The sequence below is a fragment of the Mugil cephalus genome, chromosome 5, assembly GCF_022458985.1.
Source record: "Mugil cephalus isolate CIBA_MC_2020 chromosome 5, CIBA_Mcephalus_1.1, whole genome shotgun sequence".
Classification (NCBI taxonomy): Eukaryota; Metazoa; Chordata; class Actinopteri; order Mugiliformes; family Mugilidae; genus Mugil; species Mugil cephalus.
This window is the reverse complement of record NC_061774.1, coordinates 26,406,854-26,431,756: the sequence shown is the minus strand read 5'-3', so window position 1 is coordinate 26,431,756 and position 24,903 is coordinate 26,406,854. Positions and strand designations below refer to the sequence as shown.

Here is a 24,903-nt window from a genome sequence, read left to right as displayed (position 1 = left end):
TTTTTTTCCAAAAGATTAATCTAAACCTTATTTCCGATTAATCGATTAATCTATCGATTAATCTTTTAGTTAACTGCTAAAATACAAAACGTCTCCTAATAAATAACATCACATCACATAGACCGAGTCAGACAGATGTTTTGTCATTTATAAACCCAAAAGAAAAGCAATTTAAACCCCTCAAAACAAATACTTCTTTCCCTTGATGCAGACTTCTAACCCTCGACACCAAACTCAACACTTGACGGAAACATCCACGTGCACGTCAGCACGCGCACACACACACAGAGCCATATGTGTGGCAGTAATCGTCGTATCGGTTGCCGCTGTGATCGAGCATCAAGACGTCCTCCCTCCCTCCACTCCGGTGATCAAGTGAGCAATCTGCTCGCGTATTATCTGCAAAACACCGCACACTTCAGTCGCCTCTCACAGCTGGGCTGCTGCTCTGTCACCGCTCCTCCGTGCACGAAACACATGCACAAGGACGCTCGGCGCATGCGCGGCCTCATCCCGACATGACAGCGGATAACAAACTCGCGGCGTCACCGTCCGGCGGACGCGCGATCACTCATACGTGCTCGGCCTCCGCCTCCACGCGCAGCAGCGGCGTTGGAGGGTGACCGGTGCAATCAGCGGCTCCGTCCTTGAGCAGGAGTGAGGGATGCCGCATCACCGCCGACACCCTACACACACACACAGACACGCAATAATAAACTACATCCTTTTCACGTGCAGCATCGGGCGGCACAGTCGTATGGTGGTTAGCAACGATGCCTCAGAGGCAGAACTTTCACGAGAAGGACCGATGACGGTTCAAATCCATCAGTCGAAACCTTGGGTTGGAGTTTGCATGTGCATGTTGCAGACTTCATTGGTTCTAAACTGGCTGTAGGTGTGAGTGGTTTGTCTGTCTCTGTCTCTGTATGGACCAGAGACATGTCCACGGTTGCATAAAATGAAACGAATGTGCAGTATTTTAGAAGGAAGTTATGTTCGGCAGAGACACGATTAGAGGACGAGCTCATGCTCCCGTGTCCTTAACGTTCTCCCCTAATTCGCTGACATTTTGGGTTGTTTCATTACAAAGACGGGGAGTTCTTGTTAAACTTGCCATTTTCTCTCTGTGTCTTTTTTTTTTTTTTTTTTTATACACTCTCTCAGTTTTCAATTAAAACCGGAGAGGCTGCTTCATCATCCCTCACTACATCCTCCATCCACCTCCGTCCTTTCTATATATATATATTTTAACTTTACTTTTCTCTACCCTATACGTCGCGTCCAAGCATGAAGTCTTTTAAACCTATTTCTTTTCCAGTTTCAGATAAAATCTAATCAGATAGAATAAAATGTAAATGGTTTGAGCTTAGCATAGCATAAGAAGTATTACGGCTACAATAACGAGGGAAGGAAGGAAGGAATGAAGGGACAAGCCGTGTTTCTACGTCCAGCCTGCAGAGGTCCAGACGTTAGCAGACTAGGCTGCTTAGCCAAATGTGAGGAGATAACCAGGGCTTAGTGGCTTAACACACACAGAATTAGTCCAGCACAACCAGTCGCAACGCTCCGGAAAAAGCTCCAGTCAAACCCTTCGCTACGTTTCAACCTCTAAAATTACACCGAGCGATGAAAGAACCTGGGGATATTTCAGCAGCAGGACATGTTTTTCTGATCTCAAATGAGTTACTTCTTCTTCATTAGACGCTAATGTGAAATTTAATGCAATCGGTAATGGAGGAAATTAAAGAAATAAAACATCCTTTTATGTGTAGACGGATTTAAAAAAAAAAAAACATGCAACACTAAATCAATTCGGGGAAACTTTTAATTCCCAAATATAGCGTAAGGGGGGAAAAAAAATAATTGAATTTGTGACAAGTCTGAAGAAGCGGAACAGAAATTATGCTTTTCTTCCCAAGAAAAAAATAAGTTGTAATGAATCTCAACGTGGAAAGATGAGCTCCTGCAGGTCAAATATGAGGTAGTAAAAACTCCCGCATTGTGTTTTACTATGAAATGTTTCCTGATTCTGCACAGAACATGCAAATAAATGAGTTTTTAACCAAACAGATTAGCAAAAATCTGTGATTAAGTGAAGCTTCTCTGGTACTTTTAGCCAAAAATACGGCACTGGGTGGTTAAAAGTATGAAACCGTTTGCACATTACAGGCGAACACGTGCAAACAAAAAAACTAAACGCAGAGTGAGTCAGGAAAGATTAAAAAATGGTACCGTGTCTGCGAAAAAAACAAGCTACAGATGCAGGAAAAACATGCTGATGTGAGACGAGAGGAGAGTAAGAGGAAACGTAGAAGACAAAATGAGGAGGAAGAACGGCGAGAAATGAAAAAGGGGGAAAGTGAGTGAAGAGGAAGGAGAAAGAAATACAAAGAGAGGTCGACAGGTGGAGATAAGACGAAGGGAAAGACAAAAGGGGAAGAAAGAGGGAAACCTCGAGGAGGGAGGGAGGGAGAGCGGAGAGTCAACAGCAATATCGATGAATCAACACGAGAGTCCGAGAGGATTTGATGGATTTCGGCGCCGCAAAAAGCTGCCGGAGAGCACGGTTATCTTTACACACACGAGCGCCGCTAACACGCTGCAAACAAATACTTTTAAAAAACAAAAAAGCGGCAAAAAATCCCCCCGGAGCAAACGGGAATCACAGCGTGTGAGGAGCCGAACAGAGCGAGTGTGTGTGTCTGTGTGTGTGTGTGTGTGTCTGTGTGTGTGTGTGTGTGTGTGTGTGTGTGTGTGTCTTTCCTCGCCGCTGGACGACGCACGTGACGGAGAGACTCATGCGAGCGGCCGAGCCATATTAGGTAGAAAAAGAAAGACGCAGAACCAAAGACACAGACTTTGCACTGTAACTTTTGACCCTCTGCTGGTTTATCTTTAAATGCAGCTCTGTGGAAAGTGAACCTGCTTCTGGGAGGCTGACGAAACAAAGTGGGAGGGTGTGTGTGTGTGTGTCACTGCAGCTGCACCGAGCACAAAAAGCAGTGTGTGTGTGTGTGTGTGTGTGTTCAGCATCAGACATGAAGCCGCTACGCAGCCTTTGAACTTCCCAGCTGTCCCATCAAAAGATCTGCATCCTCCCTGCATCTCTTTTTTCACACACACACACACACATCAGTATTTTGCCATTATGTTCAGCGTGGTCTGCAAAAACACACAAAAACACACACACACACACGCGCAGACACCTTGTCCTCTTTTATTTTGCCTTTATTATGCCTTGATTTGTCCACACACACACACACTCATCTGTGTTATGCATGTGTTGATGTCACTTTTTCTCCGCCAGCTCCTCAAAATAAAAAGTGTCTGTGAAACCTGTAAATAGATTTAATCCTTTTAACGCTACGTGATCGTTCTTTGATGGGGGCGCGCGCGACGCCTCGTCACAAACGAGAATCCAAAAAAACAATACGTGACTGAATGAGCTCCTTTTATTTTATCTAGTGTCCTCAACGCTAACTCGAAACTCATAAAAAGCCTGCAGTTGTTTTCACTACTCGTGTTTTGTAGTGTTTGCACGAAAAAATGTCACGAATAAGGACCAGGAACAGACAAAGACATGGTTCAGATTTGCAGATTTGTGCAACTAAAATGTGCAAAGATCATAATTTTTTTGATTTGCGATGAAATAAAACAGCAAATCTTGGAAATGCATTGAAAGAGTTCTTACTTATCAATAATGCAGCAACACATGATTCTTTTATTTCAAGCGATTAATCGCAACTTTCTTTTCCGATAAGTCGATTAATCGACAAATGTATCGATTATTTTTTGAATGCACTTCATAAATAAGATAAGAAAGATCTGCACGACATATGGATACACGTGGTAGCAAATATCATGACAGAGGCACGGAAACACACACATGTACGTTGCGTGTTAACATAACTAATTGTTGTATCAGTTGCTGCAGTGATCAAGTGTCGACCTCCTTCCTCTTCCTCCTCATCAATAATGCTGCAACAGATGATTGTTTTAAAATGATTAATTTCCATTATTTTTCTGATTAATCTATCGATTCATTACCGAGTTCACTAATGTTGATTAATCTTTTCGTTAACTACTAAACTACAAAACATTTCCTAATAAATAACGTCACATGATAATGGAAACACACATGTGTACGGTGCATGTTAACATGTACACACAACCATACGTGAGGCACTAATTGTCGTATCAGTTGCTGCCGTGATCAAGTATCAGACCTCGTTCCTCTGCTCATCCGATGATCGAGTGAACAATCTGCTCGTCGTGTAGCTGCGAAAACACACACTTTAGTCACCGCCTCACAAATATATACGAGGACGCGGAGACACGTGCGCTAGCATCCGTCCACGACGGTGGATATTAAACACACAGCGTCACCTGTTTGATTTGCAAACCGCAACAGTTTTCTATCTATAAGGTAACGGAAACGTTCATCCATTAAATCAATCTTTCATTAATCGTTAAAAAACAATATTTGATCGTACAATTTCAAAATAAGAGGCTTTAAAAGGAAAGAAAAGGAAAGACTTTTCCTCTCAGGTAGCAGCTGCCTCGGTAAATGTCCTCTCTGTCGACATGTCTGCGGCAAATCTGTCACCTGGCAGACTGGAACTGGCCTTCACACATTCGCACACATTCGCACACACACACACACACACACACACACACACACACACGTAGGTAGTGCAGGTAGCCTGTTAGCTCGGGAAATGTCGCAGTAAATAACACACAGCGTTGGACAGGTAGCTGATGTGAGGCCTTGTATGTCGGTGTGTGTCTGTGCGTGTGTGTGTCTGTGTGTGTGTGTGGGTGTGTGTGTGTGTGTGTGTGTGTGTGTGCGTGTGTGTGTGTGCGAGGCCGTGTTTATAGTGGCGGGGCGACCTTCACGCCGCCACCTCGTTCTACTACTATACTGCCCTCATTTTCACCATCTGCAGCGCACACACACTCATGCACCGTTGCAGTGTGTTTGTGTGGGTTCGTCCTGTATTCAGAGTGTGTGAGCAACAGATAAAGTACAGTTTCTCTCACACACACACACTAATACACACACACAAACACAAACACACTTCTAAATCTCTCCCACTTGAGGATACACACACTTTGACAAAAGTGGACAAATTATGGACGCTCTCCCTGTCACTCTGCAAATTTGCAAATTTGTGGGTGTTTGACGAGCCGTCGAGTGTGTGTGTGTTTGTGTGTTTGTTTGTGTGTGTGTGTGTGTGTGTAGGACGTTCTTATGCAAGCGTTAGTCATCTCCGCAGGCTTGACATTTATTTCCATACGAGAGGAAAGGAGACAGATTTGCGCCCAGTCAGTCAATCACGGACGCCGCGATTACTACACAGCCCCCGTACAGTAAACCAAGTATCACAGTGTTGCTACGACGCTGCAGCCAGATGTGCACTGCCCCCCGGCCACTTTATTAGGGACACCGGTGCACACTGGTGCATGCATTCCCGTTGAGGTTCTGGTATTCAGCAGAAATCATTTCTAATGGTTTGCTTTTTGGTTTGCAGGGTGTTTTTTTTACCCAAAAATACGCTGAAACAAGGGAAACTGGACTCGTAGATGTTTCTCGAGGACGTTTTTCTCACATGACTAGATCCTAACTCGTACTCAAGTGAGTTTCAGGTGCACAACACCTACAGATTATTCAATTTAAACCCCAACTCCCCATCTGTTTTTAGTACTGAAGACGGTTCTTGGATAAAACGTCTTAAAGAAACCGTCCAAGTCCAGTTGTTTAGGCTGTTTTACTGTTATAACTTCAACTGAACAATCATGAATGAGGATTTAGCGCAACGCTGCTGCATTACGATGCATTTTACTTTCACTAGTGTACCTAATGAAGCGGCCAGCGAGCGTACAACGCTAATAAAACAGGGGTATATTAGCAGCAAATTACAGAATCTCCATAGGATGCTTATTATTCTCAAATGGAGCAGCAATATGTGAGATTAAATAAATGTAATTCTGGCAGAATATACTCATGACACCCATTAATATTACAGTCAAGGTCGGTCTGCTGCTGCATTTTAGCGCTACCCCTCGTTACCAGTGGCAACCTCTCACCACATTTTTTGCCCCGTGTAGAAACAACCGCCTCTACATTTTCCTCTTCATCCTAAAATGAAGCAACGTCTACTTGGAGACCCGCTGCCACGTGTTTTATATGTTTGGAATCTGTGAGCAAATCAAACATCATTTCATCTGCTGGTGAAATATCTCGCAACCTTCACTTTTCCCCCAGCAGAGGTTCAGATATGTTGTAACCGAAAGCTAGAAAACGCGACTACGGTTAAATAGTAAAAACCCTCTTCTCGGTCCTTCATTATTTCCCAACCCAAATTCACTCCTGCTCAAATTGAGATGCACAAGTTCAGACACAATCCCCCCGCCTGTGTTTAAGAACTGGCAGCCTCCAATATGGCTGCCTGAGAGGTATTACATCACCTCGGAGCTCTGTGTTCTGTTGTTGTACACCTCTGCATGCTAAAACGACTGCAACCAGGTGGCAGAAAGCGCTAAAAACAGAATCTGAAGAGCACCTGTGGTGGGTGGGTCGGTAGGTGAGCACATACCCCTGCAGACAATAAAGTGTGGGTTTATCAGGACGGCTAAGAATCTGTATTAGCGGTGTGCTCTGGTGCGCTGGTGGCCGTGACGAAAAAGACACAGAAAGGTCCAGAAAGCTTTTTCTCTGCCTGGTTTCCGAGGTGTTCGGCTCCTCATTCAGCTGCTGGCAACGGGACTAATGAACCGGGCCCAGGTTGTCATTCTAATGGGACCAGAGCGCACACACACATATACGCACACACACACACATCATTCAGTCGTCCTAGTAGGCGGTCCACTACATTATTACACAATGTGGCAGTAACACCACCCAAACACACATAAAAGCCACAAAAGAGGGGAGGCAGGCCCGACTCTGACCTGAGTATAAAACAGCGTTTCCCATTGTTCTGACTCGGAGCCAAACTGGGCCGAACAGGGCCGAACAGGGCCTTCCAACCAGCGTGAGTCAGGGTTACCAACCGAGGCTCATTCATGTGCCCCGAACTTCAATGGAGGACCAACCGAGGATTTACAGGACTCCTCTTTAGTCCCATTACAAGTGGACTAAGCGGGATGAACCGTTCAGTCTGTGAAAACTCGTGATCAGATACAACAAACCCAAACACCTGCCTACCTTCCTACCTGTGATCAGCTGGAGAGCGACAATGTCACGAGGCAAACGCGCGTTGCTATGCAGGACATGACTTCCCTCTTCGCTCTGCTTCCTTTCAGATTGGACATAAGGGGCGTCCCGGGGCTCCACTGATTAGCCCAGTTAAAACTACACCAGAAATCACGGCCATAAACGGTTACTCCACCACCACCACCACCCGAAACGCTGCTTTTCTAAGGCTTACAGATTAGCTCGGTTTTTCATTCGTGGACTAACTGGAGTTACACAACCTTTAACTCTGCACAACAAAACACTTGTCGGCTAAACAGGAGTGCAAATCCCCAAAAAAGTGCAATAAAGAGGAACAAGCTGCGACTACTGTGTTGTTTTGTAATATTCTGAATAGAGAAATTAATCCAAATGATCCATTTCCAATTAATTTATGGGGAAGTGGTGGAGGTGGAGGTGCGGGAATCATTCCTGATCGGCCCAAAACATGACTTTTTCTTTTAAAATCGATATTAAGACATTTAAAATCTGTATTTTATCAGAAGAAAAAGTGACCATATTGATATTTTCACCACCCCGACTACAGATACTTGATCAGGTTGGGATCTAGTGAGTTTGGAGGCCAAGTCAACACCTTGTGTCGTTTTTTTTTTAGTTGTTCCTGAAGTGTTTTTGTGTCTGTGTCAGGCTGCATCCCAATGGGGATGGTTGCTGCCATCAAGGAGTGTCATTACTATGGGGTGGGGGTGTCTGGTCTGGTCTAGATGGGGGCTACATGTCTGAGCATCATCCACATGAATGAATTAAAACCAGGTCCCAAAATCTTCCCAGCAGAAGACTGAATTGTCACCGGATGGTATAAATGTTACTCACTTCTCCTGTCGGTGGTCATAATGTTGTGGCTGATCGGTGCGCCCTCATTTTCACACCTCCACGTCCACCTGCCTTCCTTTTCATTCTGAAGCCGCAGAGTCAAACAAACGTGACCACGACTCGTGACAAAAAAAAAACGCGCTGACTTTTCGAGGCCGTTTCTTGATTTTCATCTGACACAGTGAGTCCCCCCCCCCCCCCCCCCCCCCCCCCCGCCGGCCGGTCCTCAGTTCCTAGAAAGGCAATTTCCAAACAGACCACACGCAGCTGATAGCAGGCCGACTAAAGGTCAGCGCCATTTCTCTTTCTCAATAATGTGTCTTGTGGCAGAAGTAGGTTGTTGCGTCCTCTGCCTAAATCACGACGCTCTTTGCTACCTCTTTCACCTGTCCGTCTCTTTTGTCTCCCCCCCCTCCCCCGTCTCCCGAACCACCTTCCTCTCGCAGTCACCTGCAGAGGAATCGATAAGCTATCAGACCATGAAGCCTCCCAGACTCGCTGCCTTCCTCTCTTGTGTCAATGGGCTCTCCGGCCGCCGTCGGTCGCCGCCGCCTTTAGCTCCTCGTGCGTCCGCCGAGTGTTTTTTTTTTCTCGAGAGCCGTCAAACTAAAGCTCACATTTGATTTGACAAATGGCGGCAATGGAGGGATATTTGAGTGGAGGTAAAGAGGAGCATTAGAAAAGAGAAGGCAGGCGTCAGAGAAATCAGGAGAGGAAGAAGAGAGGGGGGAGTAAATGAAAAGCGTAAAGATGGAATGAGGTCAAAAAAAAAAAAAAAAAAACACGGCTGAGCAGAGAGGAAAGCGTGAAGCATTGGGAGAGGATGAAAGGTTCGCAATAACAGGAAAGAAAGGTGTGTGGAAGGAGACAGACTGAAAACAAAAAAGAAGCTCCGGGGCTTGAAAGGCGTTCACAGCTGTCCTGCGGTGGCTGGCAGACGGCGCAGCGTTCAGTTCGTGCAGGTTTTCACGGTGACTTGCAAAAAAAGAAAAAGAAAGAAAGGGAACCGCTCGCATTTACAAATCTTGTTCTGACAAATATTCTATCGCTGATTTTCTCATCACCCGACACCTCGCTTTCCTCAGAGTTTGATGGATGGCTTAATCACTGGTGTGCGCCAGACGTTTCTTACTGGCTGCCGAGTGATTGTAGTCGGATCCGGAAGCGTGGGTGGCGCCGACGGAAGAAAGAAAGACTTCCCAAGTTTGGGAGGAAAAAAAAGTCGAGGCGTGGGTTTCGGTTCGGGTGGGTTGTGTATTCACAAACGGGGAAATGAAACACTTTTAATTTGTGTTGCAGTCGAGAAGCAAAAGGTGGCGCTGACCATTTATAGATTCGTCTCAACTCAAATCGATACTTTATTAAAGCCCAGAGACAAAACTGATGCCTCCGAGAAGCATCTTTATTAGTTAAACACGGCGAACGGATTCATGCCTGCGGGAAATTCATTCAAAAACTTTCGTTCTTCTTTTCGAGCCCAGTGAATCAAAAATATTCGAAATGACATCCAGTCTTGCTCCAACGAAAAAAAGAGAGAATAGAAATCTGGGGAGAAATCAAATGCTTCCACTTATTTTAGTGCAGGAACAAAGGTTGTATTTGAAACACCTGAGCCGAGCCGGGGCTTTAACGCGTAGAGTCATCTCATAAAAACAAAGAAAAAAAGGAGAAAGACTTTAACGGAGATGATGACGATAAAAGCAGCAGCAGCTGATCCAGTCTGATAAAAAAACGCCGTCCAGACGCTCAACACTTTAACTGTCAATGCTCCATTAGCGCTTAGCGCCGAGCGGAGGAGGAGGAGGAGGAGGAGGAGGAGGAGGTGCACGTCGTACATGCACACGCCCAAACGCTTCCCCACATTCAAAAACACATAAAAACCGAAGCTGCTCTCACACGCATGTACGACATGCCTGCAGATGCATGATCACATTAAACAAACACACACTCACCCAGGAGGAATTTAGCTTATTACACGTGTTGCATCACACCAGCGAGATTCCTTGTGTCAACAGCGCCCCTGCCTTAGCTAGCGGAGGGGGGCGGGGGACGCCGAAGCTGCGGTGAGGAGAAAGAAAGGAGCGACGCACTCCGACATTGGGTGTGTCAATATTTTCCGAGTGCAATCAACAAGACGCCACTCATTTCTAATCCGCTGACGGGGGATCGGATATTCAGCGGCTACGCGGCAACGTGCGCCCGCTAACAACGAGTCAGAGCTGATTAGAAATCATTTCCTCGTTAACCTGAACCCCCCCTCACCCCCCCGCCGCCACCCCCCACGGACGGGTCTCAATTTTGTGATTGAGGCAATTAATGGCGAAGTGAACGCGTGTTACTGGAATGTGTCTCCGAGGCGTCAACACATGCCAGGTGGCTTTTGACAGAATAACGGGCTCTTCAGAAAACCAAGAAAAAAACTTCTCTAAACTAATCAGGGGAAAAAGCAAATAACCTCACATGAAGCTGACTCAGCCTCACAACAGCATCACGTGTGATTCATGCACCTGTCTTCCTGCCAATTTGCTAATAACACCAGTAGCTGTGACTATCTATCTGCAACTATAAATCACCAACACCAGACAGTGGAGTGAAAGACATGGGGGGGGATTAAATCAGCTTTTATTCCCGGTGAGCTGCAGTTTGGGCCGAGTCGTCCGGCGTTCATTCATATTTAGTGACAGTGAGGGACACTGGCCACTTCATTAGGGACACCTGGTGCGCCATCAGAACGGTGGTGATTCAACTGCACGATATCATTTAGAAGGATTTAATTATTTAAAAATGAGGTTGCCAAAATAATAGAAACGTGTCAGTGCAACACAAGAGATTTCATGCAGATTAAACTGTTATATTAGATACTTAGATACATAATAAACTGGAAAATCTGTGTATATTTCAATGCAAAATACTAGCTCATTAAATAATGATGGTGCTGACGTGATTTTGACGCATGTGCAGCAGCAGGAATTATGGATGTGTAAGCATCACTGCGTGCATGTGCAGCGTGTGTCATGCCACCGCCGCAGCGCTGAGCTCTGTGGTCACGCAAGCCTGAGCAGCCTTTGGGAAGTAGGTCAATGAGCGAACGGCAGAGAGACAGAGACAGACGGAGAGAAAATCCTGGTCAGATATAACATGGAGGAAGAAGAACGGGCCAAAAGACGGGAGGAAGAAGAAGAAGACGAAGGAGAAGGAGGCAGTGGAAAGCTACCGGGCAGGATGCCTTTTATGAACCGATGACATGTTCTCACACGCCGCACACGGCACGAGGCTTAAGTGTGTGTTTGTGCGTTTCCCTGCACCATTGTGTTTCGCCTGTCTGTCCCAGTGGACTCCCTACCTGTGCTACATGCAGGTAGAAGCCTGTTTGCCTGTTTCGACCAACATGCATGACTCACACACACACACACAGGACACACACCTCTAAACTTTCCATGGCTGAGCTCCGGTTGAGCCTCCTGAGCCCGTCACCGTGCGCCGGCTCCACCCCAACGTGTTTATCATTCCCAGTTATCGTGCAATTACGTCACATTATCAGGAGAATATATCACAATATCGGGGGTTTATTACATTCCCGAGCCCCGACGGAGAGGCAATTTATTAAGTTCTGATGAGTTAGTGCATTAGTGCGCAGTTACTAAGTTTCTCCGAGGCTTGTAATTGATAACGTGTGTTGGCCGGAGACACAATCTGTGGGCGACAGTTCTCGTTGCGACTGAGTGAAGCCTGCGATATCTTGGCCCAACGCGTGGATTTTTTTTTTTTTCCTCACCGCTAATTACGATTCGGGGGCCGAGGTCTCGCGCGAGTTTCCGACGCGAGTGATGCAACAAGGGCCACGTCAAAAAAAAAAAAAAAAAAAAAAAGTTATTTATAACGCACAACGCTGGCAGCGGCGCGAACGCACGCACGCACGCAACGGTAATGTGCCTTTCATCTGAGGAGGCAACAACGGCTAAAAATAACGACAAATGGCTTTTAAAGTGGAGTAATGGAAGTGTGTGTGTGTGTGTGTGTGTGTGTGTGTGTGTTGCCGCACTGAACCGTATCAAATAACGTTTTTTGCCGGACGTGCAGGGCTGCGCTTCTAGATAACTGCAGCTCGACAAAACGTTGGTGTGTGACATGCATGTTCGCACCAGCCTGTGCTTGCCTTTCCCCTGGCACCTGGTTGCCACAGTTATATGCCATGCTGGCTTATGTGTGTGTGTGTGTGTGTGTGTGTGTGTGTGTGTGTGTGTGTGTGTGTGTGGTGCCCTCTTGTCCTCCCCGTGCACACTTACAACATGCCATGGAAATTTCCTTTAACCTTTTCTCTCATTTGCACCAGTGCCCTTCAAGACTCAACTCTCTCTCTCTGTCTCACACACATGAAGTGTATCTCCCCCCTTTTCCTCCCCCTCCCTCCCTCATTCACCCCCCCCCCCCCATCAGCTCAGTGTAGGTTACTGTAGCGATAAACCAACTGTCGTTCTGTTGAGACTGTCAACAGTGTGTGTGTCCAACTGTTAAAAACCAACAAAGACTCGCATGAAGACTATTATTTACTACGACTCTGCTGCTGATGTCAGTTACACAATTAGTACAAGCAGCGAGTACACAACAACTATCTCTAGAGAACCCGAAATCACGTCCTGGCAGCACTAAAACGTCGTCTTCTTCTACTTATACAGTTATAAAGACGGCGGAAAAGAAAAGACGACTTCTTCTGTTATAGCGATTGTTGGCTGGTGTCAAAGCTGCTAGATGAGAAACCAAATAATCTGGTTATCTGGTTGGTAAACTGCTCAATGTGGATGTTTGGTGAGGTGGTAGAAAAGTTTCCTGGAGAAAAATATAAATAGAAAATATTCTGTAGACGCTTGTGGAGTTTATGGCACCAGAACATTTCTGGAGTAGGTTCTGGGAGAAGACTTTAGGAAGGAAAGACTTTAGGAATCTACAGAGGAGGAGATTTTGTTCATTTAGGAGCAAATCGGGACTCAAAAATAATTGGATCAGGGCGTCTGTATATATGTAACACTACAACCTCCAGTGTTCGTCGGTTCTTCAGCCATAATCTCACCAACAGATTGGACGAGATGTCGGTGGATTTCTGGTTTATCTTTATAGTCCGTGTAACACCAGCCCATCATGCAATTAAACAGTGTGTACGCAAAGCAAAAAGAGGAACACGTTGCATCTGTCGGACAAAGCAGTTGTAGATGTTTTCTACCATTGAATAACTGATTTGGATCGACTCCATCACCATTCTAGTGAAACTTAGTTCACCAGGTCATGAAAAGGCCAGAAACTCCGGCTTAAATCCTGAGATGAGTGGGTTCACAAACTGCTTATAACCCTGTCAAGAATCCACAGGACCATGTTTGTTGAGCAGCGGTCATAATCACATGTAATAATCCCCCCCGGACCGGTGGCTTATTGGAAGGGAAGACCCTGGTCTATATGTGTGTCTATATATTCCGGTTGGCAAACTACCAGGATATTGGTATTTATGTCCGTGTCGCCTCCTCGGTGGAGCAGGCTATAGTGTCACTGTGGAGAGGAGCGAGGATGTGTTTGTACAGTTGGGTAGTTGCCCATCTACGACCCAGACATCTTTACAACTCGATCTGTCTGACGGTTAAATCGTATGGGGGTGGGGGGGCACCCACCCGAGCCAAAACATTGGCCCGATGTCAAGGAGAGAGACAGGAAGACCTGCGCTGTTTGGGCAGCGACGGAGTCCAAACCAATATCGCAGCAGCATTTACGCCTCCGACCCTCGTACGTCTTCCCTGTTTTATTACGGTGCCGCTCCAAATCAAAGTCTCAAGTTTAACAACGGCAGAAACTGTCAAAGTCCCATTTTTCAATCGCGTAGCAGAGAGTTAACAAGCCCTACTTTTTTTTTTTTTTTTTTACAGTTATGGATCCTCTTTGAAACTTCATTCACACCTGAATATGGAGCTAACTTTAAAGGGATTACAAATGTTCAGCAAACACACTTTTTCGGTCGGTAGTCAAATGTCGGCGAGAGTTGATGAACTTTCGCTCAGCTGCAAACCGGCATTGTTATGCACGGCGCGACACCTCACATTCCCCCCAAATCAATCCAATTTTACTATCGCTTTAATACTTCAAATGCCACTTCTTGTACCGATCACGGAGATATGACTAACATCAGCCTCTCTGCGCCGTGATTACCGGGATCCCTTTCATCTCGTCTGCCTCTCATCTCCCCAGATTTAGACCTCGCTTTTCCATTTCTGCTTTAAAATAAGACATTTCCCTGATGGCTGAAACCCCCCCCCCACCTCCACACCTCCGCGATAAATCACGTAACAGAGGAGAGGGTTTTAAAGAAATAGGACAACCAGCTACGCTCGGCCACCGCCGGGGCCTCCACCTGCAACGAACCCCTGAGCCTCCGGGTGAGACTGGATTCCCCCTCTCCCCCCCTCTCCCCCCCTCTCCCCCCCTCTCCCCCTCTCTCCCCCTCTCTCCCCCTCTCTCCCCCTCTCTCCCCCTCTCTCCCCCTCAGGTGTTGTACGAAGATACCGGGCGACCACGGGTGTGCATGCACCAAGAATGACAAATAGCCTCTTGTTGACACTATCAATACAGCAGCAGGGCTCCTGTGATGAATACAAATGGCCAATAAAGGTTAGCTAAGGACGCGTGGCGTTTCGTGTGCACACATCTGCACATATGTGTCAACATACATGGCAGAGGGTGGGGGGGGTGGGGGGGCAGGAAGCCAGAGATGTGAGGAGGAATTTAGATGAGGGATGTAAGCATGCTTCTCCTGCATGACACCGTACATGCAGTGAATATATTTAACACAACCCACCGAAGAAGAAACACACTGACTGACACCTGATTGGCTGTATTTACACTGGATCGATTCATGGGATAATAATGATGATAACAGGGCAAACACAAGGTGTTAAAGTCATGGGAACGGCCAAATTAACACATTTACGGATCACACATATATGTACTGTGTAAAGACCCAGTTGGTCCAAGTCTTTCTTAAGCACTAGAGGTGGGAAAAAACATCCATACGGCAACATATCGTGATATTTCTCTTGTCAATTTTGACTTCTGCGCCTCCACCAACACTTTTTCTAGTTGTTTTTTGACTTAATTTGTCCAATGACAAGTTTATTTTAAGCTGCATTTAAAATTGCTCAGTGAACTATGTAAAATATTGCAAAATACCGCAATAATGTATCGTATCTTGACTCAAGTATCGTGATGCGTATCGTATCGTGATACGTATCGTATCGTGACTCAAGTATCGTGATACGTATCGTATCGTGATACGTATCGTATCGTGAAGCCCAGACCTTAACCAGCTCTCTGATGCTAATGTAACATTACCTGAAACCACGTTGTCCCTGTTTAAACGAGCCTTTGTTTCAGGATCCCATGAGCTTTTTCCCGCAAGATACATTCACACAAATGAACCAGAGCCGGTCTCAGTGCATGTTCTCCTAGATTAGGCTTCGCAATTAACACTTTTTTTTTTTTTGGAAGTCGAGTAATTCAATGATAATTTTCTTGGTTAATCGACCAAACGTGGGTCTACTAAATGTCATTTTCTGTCTAAAAGTCCAACGCAGACTTCACACTGGCAAAAAAACTAAATTTAAAATAACCCGGAGCCATGGAAGATTTGATGGCACAGATCTTCACTTAAAAATGTCCTTATCTGACCAATCAATGAGCTTTTTTACCTTAACTGAGCATTTCTGAAAACAAAACAGCAGCAGAGTCATTTATCAAGATGATGTGAACCCGGTCGCTGACAGCGGGGCCCCCAAAGGTTAAGTGGTATGTAAATGATGATTTACCAATAAATAACCACAATGATAAATCCTGGTCCGAATGCGCCGTAAAGATAGGGGGGAAAAAAATACAAGGGGGACGATGAAAGGGCGATAACGGTGAATCACAGCACTGACTATAAAGTACATAATCTGTATTAAAACCACAGCCTGGAGGGGGAGAGGGATGAGACGGAGGAGAAATTTACATCTTCACATCCCACTCTGGCTTGAGTCACGGCGAGAGCGGCGGCGACGACCTGGAACGCGGCGACAAACCGAATAGATTTTCATATAAATTAAGACAGCAAAAAAGGCAGCGGATGAATACCTAATGAGACTCGTTCCTCGCTAGTGTCTCCGTGCTGTTGGGATTTTATTCCCCTTCCTTATCTCCTCCTCTTCTTCCTCCAACCGTATCTGTATCTTTGTACCTCTCGCTATAATACAAGCTATAAAGGGGGTGTGCGTGCTGGATGCTCGGTACGGATGAGTGCTGCTGTGCTGTTTCACCTCAAGGGAAGAAGAACAGTTTAAAAAAAAAATGTGCAGAGTACATGCACGATACCAGGATGCCAAAAGCAGCGAGTTTCTTTGCGAGAGGTGGGGTTAGGGTTAGTGCTACTAAAGCATCATAATTAGTCCAAATTACTCTTATTACATAGTGTGACCGGGAAGAAGCTGTATGAAATAGGCCAAAGAGAAGCAGAAACCAGGCTCAGGTGTAGCCTGACACAGTGTTGCAGGTGGAAGCCGATCTAATGAAGAAGTGCCTGCGGCCGGGCCCCGAACCATGCGGGTCAGCGAAGCCTTCGCTAGCCCTGTTTATCCCCCGTATTAAAACCAGGCCAAAGGTGAGCTCTGCCCAGAACCTTTGCGGGCTCTGAACAGCAGAGATAGGAAATATATAACGCCACATGAAATAGGAAAAAGAACAAATTACCATGATGGATGGGCGCACGGTGGCAATGCTCCGTAACTGCGAGCAAAGCGCTTAATGAATCTGGATATCTTTAGCAGGATCTCTCCCGTGTGTAATTGTGAAACCGCGAAATGAATCGCCATTAAATGTCCATGAAATCTCAATGAAATCAATCGGAGCATCTATTGATTGATTAGAGAGGAAGATCTGCTGCAGCAAATTACGGGTTTGCAAACCTACTGGGATCCGTAAACGGATTATAAAGCTGTATTATTATTAAAAAAAAAAAAAAAGTACGCGAACGAAGTGGACAGAAACTAAAACAAGTCATGCACATGCAAAAAAAAAAGTCATTTTCGTTCAGGGGCCACGTAAATCCCAGTTTGATTCTACGGGATTGGGATTGGATTTGGAGGAGACATGAGTCAGAATCAAGGAATAAGAACGAGACAAATAAAGAAACATCCAACATCTGTAGAAATATAATCCGAGTTGTCCCAAGAACTTTTACAGACCAAAGTCACCAGAACAAGAGTGGAAGGAAAACCCTTGAGGATCAGGCCCAGTGAGGCATCGACTACCACTAATTGATAGATATCATGGCGCACTACCATTAATTATATGGACTTTTGTTAAAGGAAGGTGAAACGTAATCAGAAATTTGTTCAAGAAAATCCTCATTTAATCCCGAGTCCTGCCGCCCTAACGTGAGCACGACTGTTGATGCCAAGCAGGCCCCGAGCGAACAGCTGACGAATCACCACATAATTAATTATTGAGAGACCCCCTCACCTGCCTCTGCTAACGGCAGACACACACAGAAACATGGATGCACACATGCGGTTTATGAGCCTCGCTCACAGACGCACACACACTCTCAGAGTCCTCACGGGGGAGGGGAAGGGGGGGTCAGTATCTAAGCCGGATGCCTGATGAACCTCGGAGGGATTTGGGAGGAAGCAGCCATATTCCCAAGCCCGACGCTGACGCACACAAGCGCGATGAGGACGATGAAGCCACACATTCATAGTGGAGGACGCTCGCGGCGCCACTTGGCACCTCGGTGCAGCACCACAGTAACCGTCAGGCTCCTCTCCCACGGCACCGGGATGGGAAACATTAGCCGGTGGCGAGTCAATCCCGGGGGCGGCAACGGAGCGAAGCCCGTGTCCGTTTCATCGATTTAACGCTTCGCCGTTCGTCTTCACAAACAAAGAAAATGCAATGATGCAATATGGATGCTGTAAATCTGACGCAGACGTGTCGCTAACGTAGCGACAATGTAGTCGGTATAAGTCCAAAAAACAGTCCCTCCCGTCTCACTCGCTGGGATTACGCTCTGGGGGGAACACTTTGTTCTTTCTATTGACACTCTGACCTTTGCCCTGGTTCAGTCTATAGGTTGATACTCGCCGAGTAAGAAATATAAAGTCAACTGTCTTTCTCCCAATATGTAAACGAAAAGTTCATATTTGCATTTTAGGACATTGTTTACAGAGCTCACCAGTAAGTGTGTGTGTGTGTGTGTGTGTGTGTGTGTGTCCAGTACACAGTGACAGAAGGGACAGGTGAGTCACTGCAGGGCTGCAAGCCGAAACACATTGCACTGCAGCACTGCACATCACGACTCAGACGGGCAGAAAAGAAAGAGCGTGACGGATACAGGCGGAGGATTGTGGGGGGGGGGGGGGATAAAAGCACAGAACGGTAAACAAAAACCTATAAAAGAAGGCGAGAAAGAATAAAAAAAAAAAAAAAAAAAAGCTTAAATCTGCGAAAAGAGAAGGTGATAGATGAGACGTAGGCAAAGAGAGTCTTTTCTGTTTGTCCCTGGCTCAGTGTAAATCCCGGTCTCTGCCAATAACACCTGTATCCATCACTCCTGGGCGGAACTTCAAAGCCTTGTTATTTATACACCGATCTGCCTACCTGGCTGTCTGGACCCTTCACTCTTCCCCTGTCACCGTCCGGTTTAAATCCGATTTATTCGCCTACTCCGAGGAAGCGATGAGCCTAAAGTCCCTGACGTCTAAACGTCTAAAAAAAACTTCATCAGAGAATGGACATGGATCTTCTCAGGAGACACTTGGTTAGATTAGTTTGGGATGTAGTGAATTTGGAGGCCAGGTAAACAACACCTTGTGCTTCATGTACTGTTTTTGGCTTGTTTGTTGGGGGAAGATGATTCATATCATACTATCACCTTCAACCTCCACCAGTCAGATTTTCACACGTAGCTTTGGCTGCTGTAACCACAGTTTGCTCGAGAGTAGAAATATTTTTTTAGAATTCATGGCATAAAAAAAAATAAAAAAATCCTTTAAAGTGCATTTTTTATTTATTTTTCCCCCTGCAGAATTGAACCATCTTGCCAAATCCAGCTGATAAGCGAGGGACTGCGTGACTTCCGATCCGAAACTGGAGAGGATGAACCGATAGCCGGGGATGAGCGCCGACTGTCTGGTACGTAACTCCTCCACACATTCACACCCTGACTGAAGCGCTGACTGAAGGTATGAGGAGGCTCCGTGGTGCCACAACAGAGCAGCCACACTCACGGATTAATCTTTATTAAGTTTTCCATTATTATTATTATTAGATGTGGGCGTTGTTTCTGAGATGCAATCAAAATATTAAACACTTAAAGTCCTGAGATTTATCTCGATTAGTGTGGCGGTAACACGCTGCCCGGGGGCTCGGAGGAGTCAGACGTGAACGCAGTAACTCACTGGGAACAAAGTGTTCTTCACAAAAACCTTCACAAAAGGTGTTAAGTTCCCCAGCATCCGACAGTTCATCCGCCGTTTGCTGCTTTTTTTTGGATACCGCCAAATTTTTCACAGTGAACAGCAGCGAAGAATAACTCGGTGCACTGCAATAACTTTTTACGACCCCTGTCAAGAAACTGGTTCAACTATATTTACTCGACAAGCTTGACCTCCAAACCAGAAGTTTTTAAATAAACCTCAAAGCGCGACACGTTGTGTGAACGACAGATTTCTGCCTCGCTGTTCTCTGATGTTCCTGTGTTTCATTCCACCATTTCTCACTGCAAACCCCACACGTGTGTTTCAGATTTCCATGTGACTTTTTCTTTGTAGTTGCCTAAGAGCCACGCTGAGCTGAGCAGCAGAGCGGGCCCAGATGAGCCACAGCTAATATTTTACTAGCATTTGCCCCGTGGCTGGTTGAGTCCTGTTACAGCAGGATGTGGCGACTGACGTTAAGTCGGCCTGATCTTCCCTGAGTCAATCTCCTGACAGGACCCAGACTGGCCCTCTGCAGCCGGTCAATGATTACCAGCGTGAAGGACTTGGAGTGACCAGTGGCAATCTAATACAACTTTTTAACAAGTCCACTCGTAAAGCCAGGGGATACAACTTCCTGTTACTTTTAAAAGACACAATATGAGATTTAGGTTTTCCATTCTGGAGGTCAACCACTCCGGGATGGTGCTACTGTCAGAGTTTGTACGTGATATCCTGGAATTCTGCGTAAATTTCACGCATTTTATCTGCACCGTAAAACGACATGCAAGATGGTCAGGACTAAAAGTAAACCGCGCTACATGAAATGAGAGGCCAGAGCTGCACTGTTGTTCATCCAGTTGGTTTTTTAGATGCAACATAAGTATGGTTGAATTCAGGTCCACGCTGCCAGCGCCATCAAAGCAGCCAAAGCCACAACTCAACAAAAAGCGGCGGCTGTAGAGAAGGCCAGTTTTTCTGCAGGGTTCTGAAACCCGACGCTGTTCCTTAAATTTCACGTATCTGGTTTTGATAGTAGTATATAAGGAGCTGCGTGCACACGCTCTGCTGCGAAGCCAGACATGTGGGTGACGTGAAAAAACTGCTTATTTGACTTTTGAAAGTACAGTGCACAGACTGGCATCACGTGAGCCCGTGGTCAACGGTCGGAGAATCGGACTTTTCCAACGCCAGCCGGCGGCTCAGTCCACATGTGAGCTGACACGGTCATTAGAGCCACTGCTTAAGGGAGGGAACATGTTTAAAATGACTGGTGCATTTTGTAACACAGCCTCAAACAGTAACGAAACACCGATGGTCTCGTGTCGTGGATTTCGATCTAATCGCAGGGAAGCGAGAATAAAAAAAAGAAGCAACGCCGGCCGTAAGAGTAGCTGCAACAGATTCCAACCCCGGGGCCGTTAAAAACCACTTAAGTACGTGATAAAAGGCAGATGAGACAGACGACGGGCGGATCGAGAAACGTGTTTGAAAGAGACAGGAAAGGGAAGCGAGAGAAAATACGGCGAAGCTTGTGCACTGTGTGCATGTGTGAGAGTGAGCGGCGGCAGCAGCAGCAGAGCCCGTGTGAGAAAGAGAGAAGCAGTCACATGTCGGGGGGGAGGAGGAGGGAGGAGGAAAGGCTGCCATCCCTCCAGCCTACGTCACAGTTAACGCCTCCCTCCATCCCCTCCATCCCTCCCTCCCTCCACTACAACTCACATGACTGCAGCAGGGCCCTGTTCTGTAACTCCAGTCACGAGGATAGCGTAGTATTACAATAACCAGCCGGCAGGGGCCTCACACACACACACACACACACACACCTTATAACCCTGAGTAAATATTAACATATTAACGTTTGTAGAATAGATAACCTTATCAGACTACACAGGTAGAAAGAATTTAAAAGACATATAATCTTTTTTTTCTTTCCCTTTTTCCTCATTCAAGTTGCACTTTATCTTTCCCCGTTCTGTGTTTCTCAAGGACTTTGCAGCAGTCGGGCCTCAGAGGAGAGAGGCTGCGGTTTATTTTATTTTATTTAACATACGAGAGCATGCAGAGTCTCCACATCCACCTCTCTGCCGACGCCACATGGTGTGATTACCCCTCGTTTTATGGCACCGTCTCGGAAAAAACGTCCTCGACGCCTTGTTTCGAGGCGTTTCGCGTCGACGTCGCGAGGCGTTTGCGGGGCCGCCCGAAGCCACGTGTGCGCATAAGTGGCTCCCCCCGTGGGAATATTACATGTCTGTTTGAACGCCGTGACAACACGGTCATGCAATGCATCACGGAGACACCTTAAGAGGCTCAACAGGCATGCAAATGAGGCTGCAGGTCGAGTGAAAGCGTGTGTTGTGGTTGTGCAATGACTCACATGCCGTCATTCCCTAAGATCTTCTGCAATTTATTATCACATAAGGACGACGTTTATTTCCTCATCAAATCTTTCTGTTGGGTAAGGAAGGGAAGGGGAGGGGGGGGGGTGCGTCACATGATGCAGTTCATCTCTGTTCTGCATGTGTGTACAGTGTGTAGCTACTGTGTGCGTTCGCATGCCTCTGCTGCAGCTTATAAATAGCCCTCAGACTCCCTGGATCCCACCACACACTGAATTAACCTGCTTAAGCCGCCAATCAGCTGTGACAGATAGCAGCCCCCCCCCCTCCACCAAACACACACACACACACACACATCCACCATCAACAGCACCTCCACAAACAGCCACATCCTCTGATGACCGTGCAATCACAGCAATAACAATCACAATCATGGTGCAGTGAAGGCGGCGGTGCCACCGACACAGACCGAGCCGTGGAGCTGGAGGTGAACGCTGATGATCCTTAGCCTCCGCAGACACAGCAGGGAGATTGAGAATTTGCAATTTATTTATTTATTTATTTTTTTATTTTTTTATCCACCACTAAATCCCGTTGGGAAATCTGCTAATTTCTACTTCCCTTGTATTTGTGCAGCCACACGCATGCCACGTTATACAAACCAGGAGCCTGTCCTTATGAAAGCCTCATCCTGAAACATTCAGTATAGTTTTCATGCTGAATGCGTCACTCCTCTTTTTTTTTTTTTTTTTTTTTTGTAAACCACATCTCAACTTCTTTAAGTGGTAAACATCCCTCCCGACCGACCGACCTGCGACTGATGCTTTGGTGGGTTATTCCTTTAGGGATTCAGTTAGAAAAGTTTGTATATCATACTAATAGGTGTGTTGAATTTATGCCGAATTCAATAAAACATCATGTCCATTGGTTTAAATTGAGAATTCAATCTTTGGGCTGATGCGTCTTGGTCAGTGGGGCAGGAATTCCTTAAATTCGAAGATTTCCGAACGGGATTTGGTGTCTTGGCGCTTCCCTGAGGATCCAGTGTGTGTATATGCGCGTGTGGGGGGAGTGGGGGGGGGTCTTCCAACAACCTGCGAGCCCCCCCTCACCTCCGATCCACTCCACCCCCCCTTCCTCAACATCAACACCGTGTATTACCAGGCTGTCACCGCCAGCCCACGAGAGGTTTTGTAACCGTCGCCAGACACTTACGCAAACGGTTACGAAAACCAAAAAAGATAAATAAATAAATGAAACGCATCAACTTTTTCCTCGCGATTTTTCATAATCGCCGTCTCAATTGTTCTCAACGTCTCCCCTTAATAAATTGATTTTGACTATCGGTGGGAGCTGCTAAAACTTCGAAGCGTCCTGCAGAAATCCAGCACAGAGATCCAGAGATTCCCCGGCTAAGCCCGCGGTGCTGCTCCGGCAAGCAGCTTACAACGGAGTGGATAAAAGACATTACACAGCACTGATGTATTGCAGTGCTGTCACGAAAAAAAGGGGGGGACGCTTTATTAAAGATTTGCTTCGATCCGGAGCGAGAAACGTGTATATATATGTTTATATATGCGTAAAATAAAACGTCCAAGCACATGCGTAAAGCAGCCACGAAGAGACACACAAGTACTTCATCTGCAGCACGTTTTTTTAAATATATATATATATATATGTAACCAGCCGCTCCTGTAGTCAGGTAATTTCGTGTCATAATGTCGTAATATCATGATAGTCCTCAGTCCATGCGTTCACGGCGCACCACGTGTCCAACTCCCCGGCACTGAAATAAAAACTTCCCTTCCAAGAATGCGTCAAAAGTTTGCAGAGCGCCCCTCTTGCATACCAAATAATCCTCCCCGAGCCGCGGCACACCGCCGCTCTCCTCCGCTTCCACCGCCAGCGCAGAAACACTTATTGGTTTTCGTGATAAAAAAAAAAAAATTCCCGATAGCCGATGACATTTCCTCCGGAGAAACGCATGTGAAAACCCAGACGTCAAGACCTGGTTCAGGCGCAACACACACACACACACAGAGAGACTCAACGCATGCATGCATGCGGACCGAGACGCCGGCTTCGCACCGCGCCGGGGAGATGCTGCTGAGAAGCCGGGCGAAGCGGCTTCGCATCAACCGGGGCGCAGCGCGCGTCACGGCCGGCGACGTGCGGAAAGGCGCCCCGGTCTGCAGAGCGCGAGGTCCTGCGCGTCCGCGGAGGCCGAGGTCTTACCTGGCTGCCGGAGTTTTCTGTCAGGTAATTGAAGACAAAGGACGAGAGTTCCTCATCTAATAGTGGAGCGCAGTCCGCCATCTTCTAGTGAATGAGGAGCCGCGCAGCCAGAGAGCGGAGTATAGGAGGCGGAGGCGGAGCAGTGGGAGGACGCTGCCTGTAGGGGGCGCATCTGTTTACTCACACACAGACACACACACACACACACACACACACACGGCGACACAGTAACACACTAGACACATGCGTGGTCCGCGGGGGGCCACCGGGGTCAATGCACTGGAGCCCCCACTGTAAAAGGAGCATTACGTTACCATCAATGCAAGAGCTAATTTCCTAGTGTGTGTCTGTCATCATAACCTTTCAGATATTATATGCCAAGCAGGTGATGCATGATTTTTTTTTAATTTATTTATATCCACGTGTACTTGGAACCATTTAACATTTTAATGACGATAAATCACAGCCAGTTATTTTAGTAGCTTTCCAGAAAATTTAAATATATTTCCAGAGTTTAGTTTCTTTTATCTATAAGAGATTAACTCTACATGTAGCATTTAAAATAAAATCTTCATTTGTTCCTATTATCAAAGCCCAACACATACAAGCTAACACAATGTAAAACAGTTTCTCTGGTTCTGGAGGCTGTTTTTATTCAGGAAAAAAAAAAAAAAAGCCCTGATCGCAGCGGACAAGCCTTTTTCAGAGACATGGAAACTCTCCAGTTGCACAGCTCATGCTTTTTGTTTTGAGAAATACAGTAAGTGGCAGCGTT

At 46.3% G+C, this 24,903-nt stretch overlaps 1 protein-coding gene and 1 long non-coding RNA gene across 2 annotated transcripts in view; one reads left to right on the top strand and one right to left on the bottom strand.

The window, feature by feature from the left end:
- LOC125008482 overlaps positions 1–22,656 on the top strand; it is a 44,634-nt gene extending 21,978 nt beyond the window's left edge. Inside the window, exon 2 of the long non-coding RNA XR_007112895.1 lies at positions 19,161–22,656. This is a non-coding gene — a long non-coding RNA (uncharacterized LOC125008482). The remainder of the gene's footprint in view (positions 1–19,160) is intronic.
- The window catches only part of ppargc1b (peroxisome proliferator-activated receptor gamma, coactivator 1 beta), an 89,753-nt gene extending 65,506 nt beyond the window's left edge, over positions 1–24,247 (bottom strand). Inside the window, exon 1 of the mRNA XM_047585753.1 lies at positions 24,129–24,247. Coding sequence (XP_047441709.1) covers positions 24,129–24,209 — 81 coding nt within the window. The 5' untranslated portion in view covers positions 24,210–24,247. The remainder of the gene's footprint in view (positions 1–24,128) is intronic.
- Between the last annotated feature and the right edge of the window lie 656 nt (positions 24,248–24,903).